The 18,018-nt window shown below is 47.3% G+C and overlaps 1 protein-coding gene across 2 annotated transcripts; it reads right to left on the bottom strand.

Moving 5' to 3' along the window:
- Positions 1 to 1,675: 1,675 nt before the first annotated feature.
- On the bottom strand, positions 1,676 to 4,698 carry LOC144504079 (gamma-crystallin S-1-like). 2 transcript variants are annotated; one of them, XM_078229246.1, is made up of 3 exons: positions 4,690 to 4,698; positions 4,338 to 4,584; positions 1,676 to 1,944 (listed from the first exon to the last, which is right to left on the bottom strand). In XM_078229246.1, exons 1-3 carry the CDS (start codon positions 4,696 to 4,698, stop codon positions 1,676 to 1,678), a joined length of 525 nt encoding a protein of 174 aa, XP_078085372.1. The 2 variants fall into 2 exon arrangements, with proteins under 2 accessions (XP_078085372.1, XP_078085371.1); XM_078229245.1 differs by having other exon boundaries at positions 1,676 to 1,951; positions 4,342 to 4,584.
- Positions 4,699 to 18,018: the final 13,320 nt, after the last annotated feature.

Raw genomic sequence — 18,018 nt, 5'->3', positions numbered from 1 at the left:
TTCAAGATGGACAAAGGACAAACACAAGTAAAGGTTCAACAAGTTTATTAATAATAACACTATTAATCCTTAAATTACCCACATAAAACAAGAGGATACCCCAGATTCAAGTATACTACCCGCAAAGATGGTTTGGTTAAACTGCAGGCTCGATTCTCTGAGTCCCTCTGGTCTGTCGTCACGAATTTGAATCTCGATGGCAGCTTCTTTCTTCCTTCCTTCTCTGGTCAGTCGTCCGGATGGTCAAGGTCACCTCCTTCATCGAGTCTTTGCTGCTGGTGTGTCTGAAAATGTGTCCCTTTATCCCCATGCCTTCTTGCCTTTCCAGAAACTTCTCTGGCTTCCAGCCAATGAGGTCCCAGGAGGGGGTTCCAATACCCAGTGGGTTTCTTGATGTCTGCCTGACAGGACACCAGGTTCCGCCCCCAGGTGTCCATCTCCATGCTGTTGCTTACATGTAACCTGTTATCAGATAAGGGAACTGCAGGAACTCTCGGTGACAGAAAATCTGGCCCGATCTGGGCTTCTAACAATAGGCCGGTGCATTTCAATGGGGTGCAATGATCTCCTGCTAAGTATCAGTAGAGTGCAATGACCTTTGATGGGTGGTTGATGGGTCCGGCCCAGACATGTTTGTGTATTTGTACAATTGGCCTGCCCGAGGTTTGACTGTTTGATTTTAATAGGCCCAATTCTTTAATTTAGGATATCCAATTTAATCAGCCTTAAAACTAGGCCCTGATTATATTACCACATTCATTTCATTAGGAGGTCATTAATTAATTTCATTTTATTGCAAATACCAGATCTAGGACAGCATGCTCTATGGATGGTGCTAAAATGTGCTGCTCTAAAAAAACTATTCCCGAAAACACTCTGTGAACTCATCATTCCATCTACCTTTGTCAATCTGATTGTTCAATCTATATGTGGATTTAAATCACCCATAATTATTGCATTACCTTTTTCAAAAAGGTGATGTGTTACCGTTACTATTTCTCACTTGTACCCAACTGATTCTACATCTTGACTTCCAGAACTAAGGTAAACCTTCTCTATTGTGCCAATGTCATCGTTAATTAACCGAGCTACCCCTCCACCTTAACCTAGCTTCCTGTCCTTCCAAAATAACATGTACCCCTGAATATTCAGGTCCCAGTTTTTGTCATCCTTCACTCTCTCTAATGACTACCATATCATAAATATTGATCTACATTTTGCAAGTTAATGAAATTTCTAATTTTTTTACTTCCAATAGAAATTGGGTGGTCTATACATAGTGCAAGTCAAAGGCCAAAGAAAAGAGCTAGGCTTTATCAGCTGGATGATAAATTCTTAATATGTGACTTTATAATTTATTTATGCGTTACTTTCATGAAAGCCATGGAACTTTACATAAAACATGGTGGGAGATGGGCTATCAGTACAGCTATGTGAATGGATAGTCCTGGTTTGGATAAAGATTTCATTGCACAACCTTTTGTTGCCTTTTTTTCACTTTAAATGTTATGGCCAAAATTCATTTCTTAGTGATCACTGTAGTCTCAAGGTCATAAAACGTCCGGAGTAGCAAAGACGCAGAAACACAATACAAGGAAAATTGGTTCTGCAAATAGCACCTTTATTAAATTTCAGAATATTTCAGCATTAAAAAATACTCTTTTTCAACAAGGAATTAGAAATCTCTCATGCGTCTGAAAGATCCGATAGTTGAGTTGAAGCCGCCCCAGTCACTGTATCTTCTGTATTCACCGGGTTTCATGAAGTACTGTCGGCCTCTGTAGTTGGGCTGTTCATAGAAGATCCAGTAACCGTCCATCACATGGCAGGAGTTAATGTCACGGTAACGGAAACGATCGTAGACAGAGGGACAGTCTTCCATGAATTCCATCATCTGTCCCCCAAAGTCAGGCCTCTCGTAAATCCTCATTCTGTAGTTCCCACCTCGGTACTGGAATAAAGAACATATAACATTCATGTTACAACAGACATATGTATGATATGTTTTGTAGATGGAGTATTCCAAGATTGGTGCTCTTTAGAACAGGAAACATAAAATATTTATGCTGACACCTACTCATGAAAATGAAGGCTAAAAATGATTTGGAAATGGGTCCAAAGATATGCAGGTTAGGTGGATTGGCCATGCAAAATTGCTCCTTACTGTCTAAAGATGTGTAGGATACATGGATTAGCCATGGTAAATGTGTGGGGTTATGGGGATAGGGTGGGGGGGGGGGGGGGGGGTGCGGGGGTTGGCCTAGGTGAGATGCTCACTCAGAGAGCCAGTGCAGACTTGATGGGCCGAAAGGCCTCCTTCATCACTGTAGGGATTCTATGGTTCTATGAATAGATTACTGTTCAGCAAATGCCATTAGCAACAACTTTACACTTTAACAGACAAAACACAAGGACATTTGAATATATTATTTTGTCAATCGCAATGCTACTCTAACTATGCACAAATCAATAGTGAAATTTCAGTGTTGTTACTGCTAGTTCTTGGCCCTTCTACCAAAAGGATACTGATAGACTGGAAAGCTTTTACAAAAATTTAAGGCAATTCATTGTGGAACTTACTTTACTCAGTTATAAAGAAAGATGTGGAGTGCGAACTTACCTGCTGCTTACGCCATGTTCCCACTGCAGTGAGGTCAGACAATTTGATGGCCAGCCAAATCTCCGTTCGCTGTGGCGGGATGGGAAAATCCCACCGGCATGAACGGTGATAAGATTCCGGCCATTGTTTCATTGGGCAAAAGAAAATAACAAACAAAATATATTCCCTTGAAGTGCTGAAGTAACAAGCCAGTTCCTTTACAATGTGAAAATCTCATGTGGAGATAAATAATCCCCCCTCAAAAAATAAACAGAAATTCCACAAAGACTGAAAAATGAAGGAATTAATTTGATGCCAGTTAACTCATGTGAAAATTGTAATGTAACTGTAGGAATATGGTTCAAAATTGTTGTTGATGTGGCTAAATAAGTGATCATGTCACAAAAAATGACCATTCCGGGTTGGCTAATGTCACAATTGATATTCTGTAGCTTCATCACATTATCTGGGGCATCTAGGAAAGCATCCAAATCTACCTCCGGGGGAATAAATAGGTTTGATCGAGCTTACAAGAGGATAAAGCATATGTGCGCTACCAGAGGTCTAATTTTGATGTTCACAATGCCGGAACAGCTTTCCAACACTCACATTCCTTGTCAACATTTGAACTGAAGCCATATAAAATAAAATATTATAGTCCTGCCCATTCATAGGCACAGTTCACCTGCGGAACTCTCTACACCAGAGTTAGCACAATATTTACTTGGAGCTCTGGTAAAATCCATCTGGTGGTAAAGATATCAATGTGAGCTCACCGAATGATTCTGCAACATTTATAAATTAATTTTCCTGTATATCTATGTAAATTAGAAATATGCCAACATAGCATTGACAAGCCTTTTAGTTCCATATTTCTAATTCCAGCTGCCACATGTTGTATTTTAACCTTATTTCCAAATGGCACAATGAACAACTAAAAAAACTGATTTACTATGAATGGCAGAAAAGAACAAAAAAAATCATTCAATTAATTTTTTTAAATTACATAATTCATGAACTGGTTAAAACTGCAGAACATTAATGATGACCTTTTTAATTGATTCATTCATGAGATGAGGGTGTTGCTGGCAAGTCTTGCATGTATTGCCCATCTCTAATTGCCCTTGAGAAGATGGATGGGTTAACCACCTTCCTGAACCATCGCAGCCCATATGGTGTAGGGACATCTATGGCATGGATAGGGAGTTCCAGGATGTTGACCCAATGACAGTGAAGGAAAGGCAGTATAGTTTCACATCAGGATGCTGTGTGGTTTGGCGGTGAACTTACAGGTGGTGGTGTTCCAAAGCATCTGTTGCACTTATCCTTCTAGGTAGAAGAGGTGAAGGTTTTGGAAACTGTTGCTGAAGGTGCCTTGGCGAGATGCTGCAATGCATCTTATGGATTGTACACACTGCTGCCACTGTGCATTGGTGGTGGAGAAAATCGATGTTGTTTAAGATGGTGAATGGGGTGCCAATCAAGGAGGCTGCTTTGTCCTGAATGGTGTCGAGCTTCTTGGGTGCTGTTAGAGCAGCACTCATCCAGGCAAGGGGAGAGTATTCCATTAACCTCCTGGATTTGATGGACAAGCTTTTGGAACCAGGAGGTAAATTACTCACTACAGAATTCATAGGTTTTGATCTGCTCTTGTAGTCACGGTATTTAAATGGCTTACAATAAATATAAGGCATATCAGTAAATGATTGGAAACTGATAGTTAATATGTATTTATAACTTACGTGTGGGTAGGAGCGACATGACCTGATGCAGTCATTGAATCCCATCCAGCGCTGGTAGTCAGGATATTCTCCCCTGGTCAGAGCATACTGGTATCCCATGTAATTGGGTTTCTCATACACCACCCACCAGTCACTCTCCACACGGATGGAGTTACAGCGACTGAAGTAAGGGGACAGGTCAGCACAGTCAGTGCTGCACTCATAGTGCCGACCCTGGAAGTTCCTGTCCTCGTAAAAGAAAATCTGTGGGGAATTAAAATGGCATTAATTAAATCAATAATTTCATAAATGTAATATATTTTATGAAACATTATTAGTAAATGTGAAAAACAAGAGAGTTCACCTTACCTTGCCCATTTTGAGTGACGCAGTCAGTTAGCCAACTACCTGGACATTGCACTGTTTCACACAGCTGGATATTTATACGCTGGACTGAAACGCCACTGTAGGGAATACTTTTGTTATTCTAATAGATTTAACAGCGTATATCAGCACAAAAAAACAAATTAGAAAAAAGCTATAGTCATTGCAGACAAAATCCCCTTATTCAGGTTTCTAGATAGGACACTGATTCTATCCATTCTGCTTTGATGCTGTTTTAATTGTTTGTGAAAAAATTCAAATGGCAATGATCCAAAACGTACTTATGTTGAGCCCAGTAAAGGTATTGTCACTTTTTAAAATCTGCACTTTTCTTTGTTTTCAAGGATGAATTGTGACTCTTTCTGTTCTTTCTGCCAACTTAAAATAAGGTGTAAACAATTCTAATAGAGGTGCAGGAGGAAGGGACCTGGGTGTAAGCACATACAAATTGTTGAAGCTATCAGGGTAGATTGAGATGGTGGTTGATATAAGACCCTGCTTAAATAGAGGCATAATGAAGGTTTTAGTAATTTTTTATAGAATGTTAGCCAACCTTAACTGGAGTAATGGTCAAAAGTTTACACATTCCTCTCTTGGAGCAGCCTGGCAGGCAAAGGTTGACAAATTGGTTGGGAAGGTGGCCTTCTCTGTCACCTTCCCATCATGGGGCGGCACGGTAGCACAGTGGTTAGCACTGCTGCTTCACAGCTCCAGGGTCCCGGGTTCGATTCCCGGCTCGGGTCACTGTCTGTGTGGAGTTTGCACATTCTCCTCGTGTCTGCGTGGGTTTTCTCCGGGTGCTCCGGTTTCCTCCCACAGTCCAAAGATGTGTGGGTTAGGTTGATTGGCCAGGTTAAAAATTGCCCCTTAGAGTCCTGAGATGCGTAGGTTAGAGGGATTAGCGGGTAAAATATGTGGGGTAGGGCCTGGGTGGGATTGTGGTCGGTGCAGACTCGATGGGCCGAATGGCCTCCTTCTGCACTGTCGGGTTTCTATGATTCTACCACAGGTATAATATCAGTGATGAGAGTGCTGCTGTGCAACCCCCTTCCATAGTCCAATTAAGGCCCTTATATTACCAATTATTCGCCGCTTACAGGCTTTTTTTTGCCTGCTGCTGATGTCTTGCCAGCCTGAAGTCTAAGTGCACGCTCCTGATCAAGCCCCCCCCCCCCCCCCCCCCTCTCCGCCACCCCCCACTCCATGGCCAAAGGAAGGCTTCCCCGCAGTCGCCCTGTGAAAAAGAGGCTCCAATGTCCTGATTCTGACCACACCCACACCCTTGCTGGGACTATCCTGAATTGCCTCAGAAGACCCTGACCACATGTGTCTATCTTTCGTGCTTGCTACAGGATCATAGTCACAAAGTCGTACAGTACAGATGAGGCTGTTTGGTCCCTTGAGTCTGCACTGACAAAATTACACTAAATCTGCACTAGTCCCACTTTGCAGTACTTGGCACGCAGCCTTTAATGTTATGACATTTCAAGTGCTCATCCACGTACTTTTAAAAGGGTGTGAGGTTTCCTGGTGAAAATCAACCTCAATGGGGTAATAATGGAATCAAAATTTGGCATGCAAAACCATACAGAATGTTGGGCTGCCTTTAAGGAAGAGATAGTTCAAGCAGATTCAAAATAAAAGGCAGGACTTTACTCCCCATCTGTGGTATGTTTTGCGGTGTCAGGAGGTAGCGTACTGTTCACCGGTGGCGGATTCTTGTGGTCTCTCGCTGTTTGCCATTGATTGCCACCGGACAACCCGTGGTGGAGTGCGCCATTGGTGGGACCATAACATCCCACCGACATAAACAGCAGCAAGATTTCAGCGATCTTTTTTCACAAGGCGCAAAAGCAGGGCAAATAAATCCAGAACTCCCTGGATGGCAAAAGAGATAGGGATTAAGATATTGAATGTGATTAGCAAAAGAGGAAGTTAAACCACTTATTCCTTTTGAAGAAAACACAGGTTGTCAATCCGCCTTTGAATCTTTATAAACTTTGAGCTTCAGATCAATGGAGATGCTTGAGACACACTCAAGTGTGAAGGGAAATGAAAATAAACACAGGTGATTGGAGCATGATCGAAATCCATTGAGCTGTCATTGCAGGTCCTTTTGAAAGCATGGCAAGTTGAAATTGTCAGAAATCAAAGGTTTCCAATGGAATGGAAAGGGTTTCAAATGTTTCAGCTTGCTAGAAAGCCTCAGAAACTTCAAATCAAAGCTGCTGAATGCATTGCGGCTGAGTGTACAACCATGGAGAATGGAACCCCATCCTCCCTGGCCACTCTCAGGTGAAATTGACATCTCAGAGGACTTCAGAGGGGTCTGCTCACACCTGCAGCTTCTGACAGGGAGAAAAGAAAATCTTTGCTGCAGAATGGAGTGCTGTAGTGATTCAAAATTCTGCCAGGAGACCGGGGGCATGGAGGTTAAAGTGACCAGGCCACTTCAGAGTTTTCACAGCTGACAGCCATTGAATGCAGATATTGATCACAGGGCTGCCTGAAATCACCATGATGTGGAGATGCCGGTGTTGGACTGGGGTAAACACAGTCAGAAGTCTCACAACACCAGGTTAAAGTCCAACAGGTTTATTGGTAGCAAAAGCCACTAGCTTTCGGAGCGCTGCTCCTTCGTCAGCTAAGTGGGAGTTCTGTTCACAAATAGGGCATATAAAGACACAAACTCAATTTACAAAATAATGGTTGGAATGCGAGTCTTGACAGATAATCAAGTCTTAAAGGTACAGACAACGTGAGTGGAGGGAGCGTTAAGCACAGGTTAAAGAGATGTGTATCGTCTCCAGACAGGACAGTTAGTGAGATTTTGAGTAACAGTGACCACGACACCACACAACCCTGCCACAGCAACCTCTGCAAGAGGTGCCAGATCATCGACACAGATGCCATCACCTCACATGAGAACACCATCCACCAGGTACACGGTACATACTCTTGCAACTCGGCAAACGTTGTCTACCTGATACACTGCAGGAAAGGATGTCCCGAGGCATGGTACATTGGGGAGACCATGCAGACGCTACGACAATGGATGAATGAACACCGCTCGACAATCACCAGGCAAGAGTGTTCTCTTCCTGTGGGGGAGCACTTCAGCGGTCACGGGCATTCGGCCTCTGATCTTCGGGTGAGCGTTCTCCAAGGCGGCCTTCACGACACATGATAACACAGAGTCGCTGAGCAGAGACTGATAGCCAAGTTCTACACACATGAGGACGGCCTCAACCAGGATCTTGGGTTCATGTCACACTATCTGTAACCCCCACGACTTGCCTGGACTTGCAAAATCTCACTAACTGTCTTGTCTGGAGACAATACGCATCTCTTTAACCTGTGCTTAACGCTCTCTCCACTCACATTGTCTGTACCTTTAAGACTTGATTACCTGTAAAGACTCGCATTCCAACCATTATTTTGTAAATTGAGTTTGTGTCTTTATATGCCCTGTTTGTGAACGAAACTCCCATTTTCCTGACGAAGGAGCAGCGCTCCGAAAGCTAGTGGCTTTTGCTACCAAATAAACCTGTTGGACTTTAACCTGGTGTTATGAGACTTCTTACTGTGAAATCACCATGCCAGGGGTGATCTACAGATCTGGCAGGGCTAGAAGGAGCAGTCCAGCCATGATACCCCCATCCTGGGGGTAAGTGGCGAGGCCAGTCCCTTGCCCCCAATCCCAAACCCTCCCTCCCCAAGGTACCTTGAGGGACATTTCCTGTGTAGCCTGGCAGCTGTAGAGGGGCAACTGGCCACTGGACCTGCCTCCTTCAAACCCCTTGGGGCCCAAGATGCCAGGTCAGGGCATCAGTGCCAGGGTGCTGGGGCAGTGCACTATTGGCATTGCCAAGCCTGAATGGGAATGTGGACTGAGGGGGGAGGGGCCTGTGTGGCGGGGTGGGGGTTAATGGAGAAGAGAGGCTGAGTGCGGTGAGGACCGGGTCACCCTCATGACTGCGTGGTGTTGGGGGTTTAACCATGATTTGAGTGTGGACGGGAGCATGCTCCTCTTTTCATCCGGGTTAGTGTTGGTCATCTGGACTCTTGGGGCTCAGCTTGTCTCTGCTTGTGGTTAGCAACACCAAAACCTGCCTGGTGCCATTCCCTCTGGAGGGCCGGGTCCATCGAGGGTGATTAGTGATTGGGCTGTCAAACTCACTAATTACATTCAAATGAGCAGATTTGCATCAATATGGGGCTGCCACTTGCTGTGGACAGGAACCTGTTCGGGGCCAGAGGCGCAGGTCAGGTGAATCCCTATTGTCTTGACGCCAGTCAGGAATTCCGATTTTTGCCCGACACTCTATTCTGCGGGGCATTGGGATTCCCTTCGGCTGTCCGCCGAGGCTGGAGAATCCCACCCGGAATCCCACCCGGAGAGACATAGGTGTATATGTGCATAAATCATCAAAAGTATGTCGATTTTTGGGATGTTTAAGCTCTAAATCCATGAGACTGCATTCACTCAATATTAATTTGTTCTTTTTTGATTCTGATTTATTATTGTCACATGTATTATCATACAATGAAAAGTAATTTTTCTTGTGTGCTATACAGACAAAGCATACTGTTCATAGAGAAGGTAACGAGAGAGTGCAGAATGTAATGTTACAGTCATAGCTAGGATGTAGAGAAAGATCAACTTAATATAAGGTAGGTCCATTCAAAAGTCTGATGGCAGCAGGGAAAAAGTTGTTCTTGAGTTGGTTGGTATGTGATCTCAGACTTTTGTATCCATTTCCTGATGGAAGAAGGTGGAAGAGAGAATGTTCGGGGTGTGTGGGGTCCTTGATTATGCTGGCTGCTTTTCCAAGGCAGTGGGAAGTGTAGACAGAGTCAATGGTTGGGAGGCTGGTTTGTGTGATGGACTGGATTTTGTTCATGACCCTTTGTAATTTCTTGCAGTCTTGGACAGAGCAGGAGCCATACCACGCTGTGATATATCCAGGTAGGAAGCTTTCTATCTGTAAAAATAATGCCATATAAAGTAATGCATAGATTCTATTATTCAGAAACAAAGGTACAGAGTAGCTATCCATTTCCCTCATCTGGCTAATATTTAAGGAACAAATGAATGCATTGCAACAGTTATACATTCCTTACTGGTGCAAACACACAAGAAGAAAAGTGGTCCAACCATGGCTTACAAAATAAATTAAGATCCAAAGGAGGTCATTTAAAGTTGCTGGAAAAAAGTTCAGAATTGAGCAAAGGAGGTCAAAGATATTGGTTAAGAGGGGAAAAATAGAGTCTGAGAGTGAAGTTACAAGTAACATAAAAGTGTATTGTAACACCTTTCATAAGTATTTGAAAAAAAGATTAGTGAAGACAAATGTAGGTCCTTTACAGTTTGAATTAGGAGAATTTATAATAGAGAACAAAGAAATGGCAGAGCAGGGAATTTTATCTATCCCAATATTAACTGGAATGGAGGGAGCAGAATTTTTAAGGTGCATTCAGGAGAACATTTTTTGGCCTGTTTGTAGCAAGTTCAACAAGAGAGGTTGCAGTTCTGAACTTAATTTGAGGAAATAAAGCTGGGCAGGTGGAGAGAATGACAGTGGGGGAGCATTTTGGTGACAGTGATCATAATTCATTAAGTTTTAACATAATCATGGAAAAGGACACAGATAAAACAAGGGTTACATTTCTAAACTGGGGCCAAGTCAATTTTACTAAGCTGAGGAGTGATTTAGCAAAAGCGAAGGTAAATCAGCTTCATTATTGATGGGCGTTTTTGTGACTGGAAGGCTGTTTCCAGTAGGGTTCCGCAGGGCTCAGTGCGCAATTCCTTGCTTTTTGTGGCATATATTAATCATTTAAATGTAAATGTGAAGGGGGAAATCAAGACGTTTACAGGTGTTACACACATTTGCCGCCTGGTTGATCGTGAGGAGGAAAGCAGTGGACTACAGCAGGGCTCTGTATTGGGACCTCTGCTGTTTGTGATTTATATAAATGATCTGGAAGAAGGAGTAACTGGGGTGATCAGTAAGTTTGCGGACGACACAAAACTGGCAGGACTTGCAGATAGTGAGGAACATTGTCAGAGGCTACAGAAGGATATAGATAGGCTGGAAATTTGGGCAAGGAAATGGCAGATGGAGTTCAATCCTGATGAATGCGAAGTGATGCATTTTGGTAGGAATAATGTAGGGAGGAGCTACACAATAAATGGAAGAACCATAAAGGGTGTAGAGACGCAGAGGGACCTGGGTGTGCAAGTCCACAGATCTTTGAAGGTGACGTCACAGGTGGAGAAGGTGGTGAAGAAGGCATATGGCATGCTTGCCTTTATAGGACGGGGCATAGAGTATAAGAGTTGGGGTCTGATGTTGCAGATGTATAGAACGTTGGTTCGGCCGCATTTGGAATACTGCGTCCAGTTCTGGTCGCCACACTACCAGAAGGACGTGGAGGCTTTGGAGAGAGTACAGAGGAGGTTTACCAGGATGCTGCCTGGTATGGAGGGGCTTGGTTATCAGGAGAGATTGGGGAAACTGGGGTTGTTCTCCTTGGAAAGACGGAGGATGAGGGGAGACTTAATAGAGGTGTATAAAATTATGAAAGGCATAGATAGGGTGAACGGTGGGAAGCTTTTCCCCAGGTCGGTGGTGACGTTCACGAGGGGTCATAGGTTCAAGGTGAAGGGGGGGAGGTTTAACACAGATATCAGAAGGACATATTTCACACAGAGGGTCGTGGGGGCCTGGAATGTGTTGCCGGGCAAGGTGGTGGAGGTGGACACACTGGGAACGTTTAAGACTTATCTAGACAGCTATATGAACGGAGTGGGAATGGAGGGATACAAAAGAGTGGTCTAGTTTGGACCAGGGAGCGGCGCGGGCTAATTGTTCCTTGTTTCTCGTTTCAAGGCTTCATTCTATGATCATCTTGCTGGTGCCAGTACAGAGCGAGACTGCGGATAGTTGGGAACCTGTCTCGGGGGCAGGGAATTCATATGGTGTTCGTGGAGGTGGAAATGACTAGGGTTGGGAAGCATTTTCCGATCAGGGCCATTGTGATCTCCTGGACTCGTTTCGATCGCCTCAGGGGGTCGGAGAGGAATTTCCCAGATTCTTTTTTCCCCATATTGGCCCTGGGGTTTTCACTCTGGGTTTTCGCCTCTCCCTGGAGATCACATGGTCTGGAATGGGGGGGTGGGGGTGAGTTAATGGGTTGTGATGAGCGAGGCATCGTGGCTGTGAGGGACAGCTCGGTGGATGGGATGTTGGTATGTGGATAGGCTGGAGAGTTGGGCGGGGATCCTGGATTCGGGGTTCGGTCCTGGACCGGGGAGCGGCGCGGGCTTGGAGGGCCGAAGGGCCTGTTCCTGTGCTGTATTGTTCTTTGTTCTTTGTACAGGAAGATATCAATCAGGTGGGAAAAAATGTGGCAAATGGAATTCATGCTAGAGAAGTATGAGCTGATGTATTTGGAGAAAGCAAACAGAGCAAGAGAGTTCACTATTAATGAGAGCATGATGAGAGGCATGGAGGAAGTGAGAGACCTTGGAATGAAGGTCCACAGATCCTTGAAGATAGCAGGACAGTCAATAAGGTTGCTAAGAAGACAAAGGTATCCTTTATTTTATTGGCTCAGAAATAGATTATAAAAGCAGTGAGATTATGCTGGAACTACATAAAGCATTAGATAGACCACAGTGTGAGTACTGTGTTCCAGTCACCCTATTACAGAAAGGATGGAATTGCATTCGAGAGGGTATAGGGGATATTTACAAGGATGTTGCCAGGGTTGGAAAATTACAGCTGTGAAGAATGATTGGAAAGACTAGGTTTGTTCTTCTTGGAGCAAAGGAGACTGAGAGGAGATTTGATTGAGATGTTAGGCCCGATTTTACTATCAAGTTGTGCCCGTTATCGGGCGTGAAAACTTGTAAAGCCGGACATGAAGTGAGTTGCACGATCTGCGCCTGCCTCCACGCCGGTTCCCCTTTTACCAAGGTCCAAAAATAGCCGCGATTGGGACTGCGCCCGAAACGGGTGTGACGGCCATTTAAATGCATTTGAATGCATTTAAATTGAATTAATGGGCTGCACGCCCAACTTTACCAGCTTCCTTTACCACCGCATTCACCAATCCGGAATCGGCACGAAACAGACATGCTCCATAAAAGTCCGATTCGGGCACTCCCTCAGTGAGGGTTAGTGAGGAGGTAAGTGCATGGCGTCCGTCGGCTCTCTGCTGCTCATGGGTGTCCTTTTGTTCCAGCCATTTTCTGTCTTGGGTCGGTGGCGGCTCTGTGAGTGTTTGGGAGGGTGGGGGGGCTGTTGCTCAGCAGGGTCTCCAATGTCCGACTTGCAGCACAGACCCAGGTCTCAGCACTGACCTCGGGTCTTGTGGTACTGCTGGGTCCTAGTGCACTCAGGACACTGCCAGCTGAAGGATGTGCACAAAGCCCTTGCAGATAGCATTGCTGCAGTCTCTCAACCTTGCAAGGAGCTGTGATTGTGGGGAGAGTGTGGCTGGGGGAATTGGGGTGGGGGGCTGTGACTGTTGATGTGCTAGGGGCAAGCAGCGTTCCTTAACCTCCACATGTGTTCATCTCCATCTCCCCCCGACTTAATAGTGATAAGATGGCTTTCGCAATGCAACTAATCGACCTTGCTGTTCCTTTGGTTGCTGCTGGAGCTGAGGAGGAGGAGCTGGAGGAAGAGTTACGGGCACAGGAAGACCTCACACTCACAGGAGTAGAGGGAGACGACCACCAGAGGCAGGAGGTGGCCACCATTCACCCAGAGGGGGGGTGCAGGAGAAGAAGGGAGCAGAGACCCCGGCAGTTCCATACACGAGTGTCATTTGAACAGATGTCGGACAGCGTGTACCGCCCATGTCTCCGCCTCCAAAAGGAGACCGTGCGACACCTGTGCAACCTGTTGCAGGATCTGGCACCGAGAGGCCGGGGTGTGTGGGGGGGGCGGGGAGGGGGCACCCACACTCGGTGGCTATCAAATTGACGGCCACTCGGAACTTTTATGCGACTGGCTCCTTCCAGACCCCGAGCGGAGATATATGTGGCATCTCCAGTCAGCTGTGCACACCTGTGTGAGGCAGGTCACTGAAGCCCTGTGTGCCCAGGCTGGGCAGTATATCAAATTTAACCGGGACCAGGCAGATCAGGAAGCCTGAGCTGCAGGGTTTGCAGCCATTGCGGGGATGCCTAACGTACAGGGGAGCGTCGACTGCACCCACGTCACCCTCAAGGCTCCCTTACAGAATCCGCAGAGATTCATCAACAGAAAGGGGTTCCACTCCTTGAATGTTCAACTTGTGTGCGATCATAATATGAACATTATGGATGTCTGCGCCAGATATCCAGGCAGCGTGCATGACAACTACATTGTCAGGAGGTCGGACATCCCGGAGGCATTTGAGGAGGAGCCCAGGCTGCGGGGGTGGCTCCTGGGTGATATGGGTTACCTGCTTCAGACCTGGCTGATGACGCCTGTGCGGAGGTCTGTGACTGAGGCGGAGACCCGCTATAATGAGGCCCATGTAGCCACCCGCGCGACAGTAGAGAGATGCATTGGGCTCCTCAAGATGCGAATCCGGTGCCTGGATTGATCTGGCGGGGCCCTCAAATACAGCCCTGTGATCTCCCCCTGCATAGTGGTGGTGTGCTGTGCTTTGCACAATCTGGCTCTGCAGCAAAGTGACATATTGGAGGAGGAGGAGGAAGTGGCGGCTGACCAGCCGGGCGTTGGGGAGGATGACCAGCAGGAGGAGGAGGAGGAAGAGGAAGAGGCTGAGGAACACCAACCAGGCGCTGGAGAACCGGCAGCCCAAAGGGAGGCCCTGATCACCAGGCGGTTCAGTCGCTAGAGGTTTGTGTCTGTGGGCTCCATCACCCAACCCCTCAAATTCCTTCTATCTCCTGCAACATTGTCACACCAGAGTGGTGGGCCTGAGTACTCTGTGTTCGTGAGTTTTTTGGCAGGCAGGAGGGTGATGACAACTCACTAGGCGCCATTATGATGATGCTCTGGTGCAAACTAGTCTGACTCCTACCTGAGCTCCACATGCACGCTGGCACCTGGGCCCACGCCTGTGTAGTGGGTGAAGGATCAGTGAACCCCCATACAGGGCCCTGGGGTGTGTGGAGTGGGAGATGCACCTCAATGAGCACCCGGAAACAAGGCTTTAGTACTGAAGGCTTTAATACATTAACAATGAAACTACTAACACAAATTCACCCGTTCAGACTGAAGGGGTCCTGCCGGAGCAGGGGGTCTTATACCCTGCCACCGGAGGCGGGACCCCACTGGAGTGTGCCATGATAACACTTAGGACAGGTAAACACCCTATCCCAACAACATAGTACAACCCCCATAACAACAACACCCTAGCCCAACAGTAACACAATAACAACCCCAGTGGTGAACCAACGATGGTTCACCACATTCACCCCTCCTTTAGGAACCAAAGGTGGCGGGGTGGATGAAAACAGACAATGACAAAAAAAATAACAGGATTCACAAGTCCAGACGGTCTGGAGGACCACACCGACGCTGCGATCTTCTCAACACCGGTTGCGAAACCGGAGCAGGTGCTTGCGGTGGCTCTCTCAAAGCAACATCTGGCTGTCCCCTCAAAGACTCCCGGGCCGGCCGGCCCTGATGAGGCGATGGTGCAGGGGATCCTGGAACGTTTGGTGGTGGTGGTGGTGGTGATGATGGTGGCGCCGATCTCCGAGTCTCAGGCAAGCTGTACATGGGAGTAAAAGTGTTATGCACTGGTCCCGGTGCTGACCGCGCCACGTCTGGGGAAGTAATGAGGAGTAGTGGATCTGTGACTGGGGGAATAGGAGCGACAGGAGTTGCTACGTCCCCTGCGGGCGCCAGGTCTCTAATGGAGACAGTGTCCTCTCGCCCGTCAGGATATGCCACATAGGCATACTGAGGGTTGGCGTGGAGGAGTTGGACCGGTTCGACCAAGGGGTCGGACTTGCGAGCCCTCACATGGCGCCGCAGAAGGACGGGTCCTGGGTACGTCAACCAGGCTGGCAATGAGGTCCCCGAGGACGACTTCCGAGGGAATGAGAACATCCTCTCGTGGGGAGTAGCATTGGTTGCCGTACACAGGAGGGAGCGGATAGAATGGAGCGCATTTGGAAGGACCTCCTGCCACCGGGAGACTGGAAGGCCCTTGGATTTCAGTGCCAGTAGGACAGCCTTCCAGACTGTAGCATTCTCCCTTTCCACCTGTCCGTTACCCCTAGGGTTGTAGCTCGTGGTTCTACTAGAGGCAATCCCGAATGAGAGCAGGAATTGCCTCAAGTCGTTGCTCATGAACGACGAGCCCCTGTCGCTATGAATATAGCAGGGGTACCCGAACAGGGTAAAAAGCTCACTGAATGCCTTGATGACGGTGGCAGTCGACGTGTCCGCACAGGGGAAAACAAACGGAAACCGGGAAAATTCGTCTATTATGTTAAGAAAATAGACATTCCGATCCGTTGAGGGAAGGGGGCCCTTAAAATCTACACTCAGCCTCTCAAAAGGGCGAGTGGCCTTGACCAAATGTGCCCGGTCTGGTCGATAAAAGTGTGGTTTGCATTCAGCGCAAATCCGACAACTTCTAGTAACTGACCTGACCTCCTCCACCGAGTAGGGTAGGTTGCGGGCTTTTATGAAGTGGTAGAGTCTGGTGACTCCAGGATGACACAGATCATTGTGGAGAGCCTTCAAGCGGTCCTCCTGCATGATGGCGCATGTTCTGCGCGAGAGGGCATCCGAGGGCTCATTGAGCTTCCCTGGACGATACATAATATCGTAATTATAGGTGGAGAGCTCAATTCTCCACCGCAAGATCTTATCGTTCTTGATCTTGCCCCTCTGCGTGTTACTAAACATAAACGCCACGGATCGTTGATCCGTGATCAGGGTGAACCGCTTACCTGCCAGGTAATGGCGCCAGTGTCTGACTGCCTCCACAATGGCCTGAGCCTCCTTCTCCACCGCTGAGTGTCGAATTTCGGGGCCTTGAAGGGTGCGGGAAAAAAACGCGACGGGCCTGCCTGCCTGGTTTAGTGTGGCGGCTAGGGCGAAATCAGATGCATCACTCTCCACCTGGAAGGGGATGGATTCATCCACCGCGTGCATCGTGGCTTTCGAAATGTCGCTTTTCAAAACCTTGAAGGCCAATTGGGCCTCCGGCGTAAGTGGGAAGGTCGTGGACTTAATGAGCGGACGAGCTTTGTCCGCATAGTTGGGGACCCACTGTGCATAGTACGAAAAGAACCCGAGGCATCTCCTGAGTGCTTTCGTGCTAGCGGGCAAGGGAAGTTCAGTGAGTGGTCGCATACGGTCTGGATCAGGGCCAATGACCCCGTTTTCCACCACGTATCCGAGGATGGCTAACTTACGCGTACGGAATACGCACTTCTCCCTGTTATAGGTCAGATTCAGGCGAGATGCAGTGCGCAGAAAGTGTTGGAGATTCGTGTCATGGTCCTGCTGGTCATGGCCGCAGATGGTGACGTTATCCAGGTACGGGAAGGTAGCCCGCAACCCGTTCTGGTCCACCATTCGGTCCATAGCACGCTGGAAGACCGAGACCCCATTGGTGACACCAAATGGAACCCTGAGGAATTGGTATAGACGACCATCCGCCTCAAAGGCCGTATATTGTCGGTCCTCTGGGCGGATGGGGAGTTGATGGTAGGCGGACTTAAGGTCTATGGTAGAAAACACTCGGTACTGCGCAATCTGATTGACCATATCAGAAATGCGCGGGAGAGGATACGCATCCAGCTGCGTGTATCTATTAATGGTCTGACTATAGTCGATGACCATCCGAGGTTTGTTCCCGCTTTTGACTACCACGACCTGCGCTCTCCACGGACTAGCACTGGCCTGTATGATCCCTTCCTTGAGGAGCCGCTGAACCTCAGATCTAATAAAGATCCGGTCCTCAGCGCTGTAACGCCTACTTTTAGTAGCGATGGGCTTGCAGCCAGGTACCAGATTTTTAAAAAGGGATGGTGTCGTGATCTTCAGGGTGGATAGATTGCACGCGGGGCGTTTTGGGCAATTTGGAGGCTGCGGCTGGTTCCCTACGGCCAGTGAAGGGAGTGGCCCACCGTACTGTAGGATCACACTCTTCATGTGGACCATAAAATTTAGTCCGAGGAGAATTGGCGCGCAAAGGTGAGGTAACACAAGGAGCCTGTATTGCTCGTAGACTGTGCCCTGTACCTCAAGAGTTACCATACATCGTCCTTGGATCGGTACAGACCGGGACTGTGATGCCATGGAAATGGTCTGCTTGGCA

Source organism: Mustelus asterias, chromosome 14, assembly GCF_964213995.1.
Source record: "Mustelus asterias chromosome 14, sMusAst1.hap1.1, whole genome shotgun sequence".
Classification (NCBI taxonomy): domain Eukaryota; kingdom Metazoa; phylum Chordata; class Chondrichthyes; order Carcharhiniformes; family Triakidae; genus Mustelus; species Mustelus asterias.
This window is presented reverse-complemented; position numbering and strand designations above follow the sequence as displayed.

What these genes read in the sequence shown, in the direction of transcription:
- LOC144504079 (XM_078229245.1), bottom strand. An exon ending in CATGTCGCTCCTACCCACAC is followed by an intron (nt 1,952 to 4,341) that starts GTAAGTTATAAA and finishes TCTTTATTCCAG; the next exon opens with TACCGAGGTGGGAACTACAG.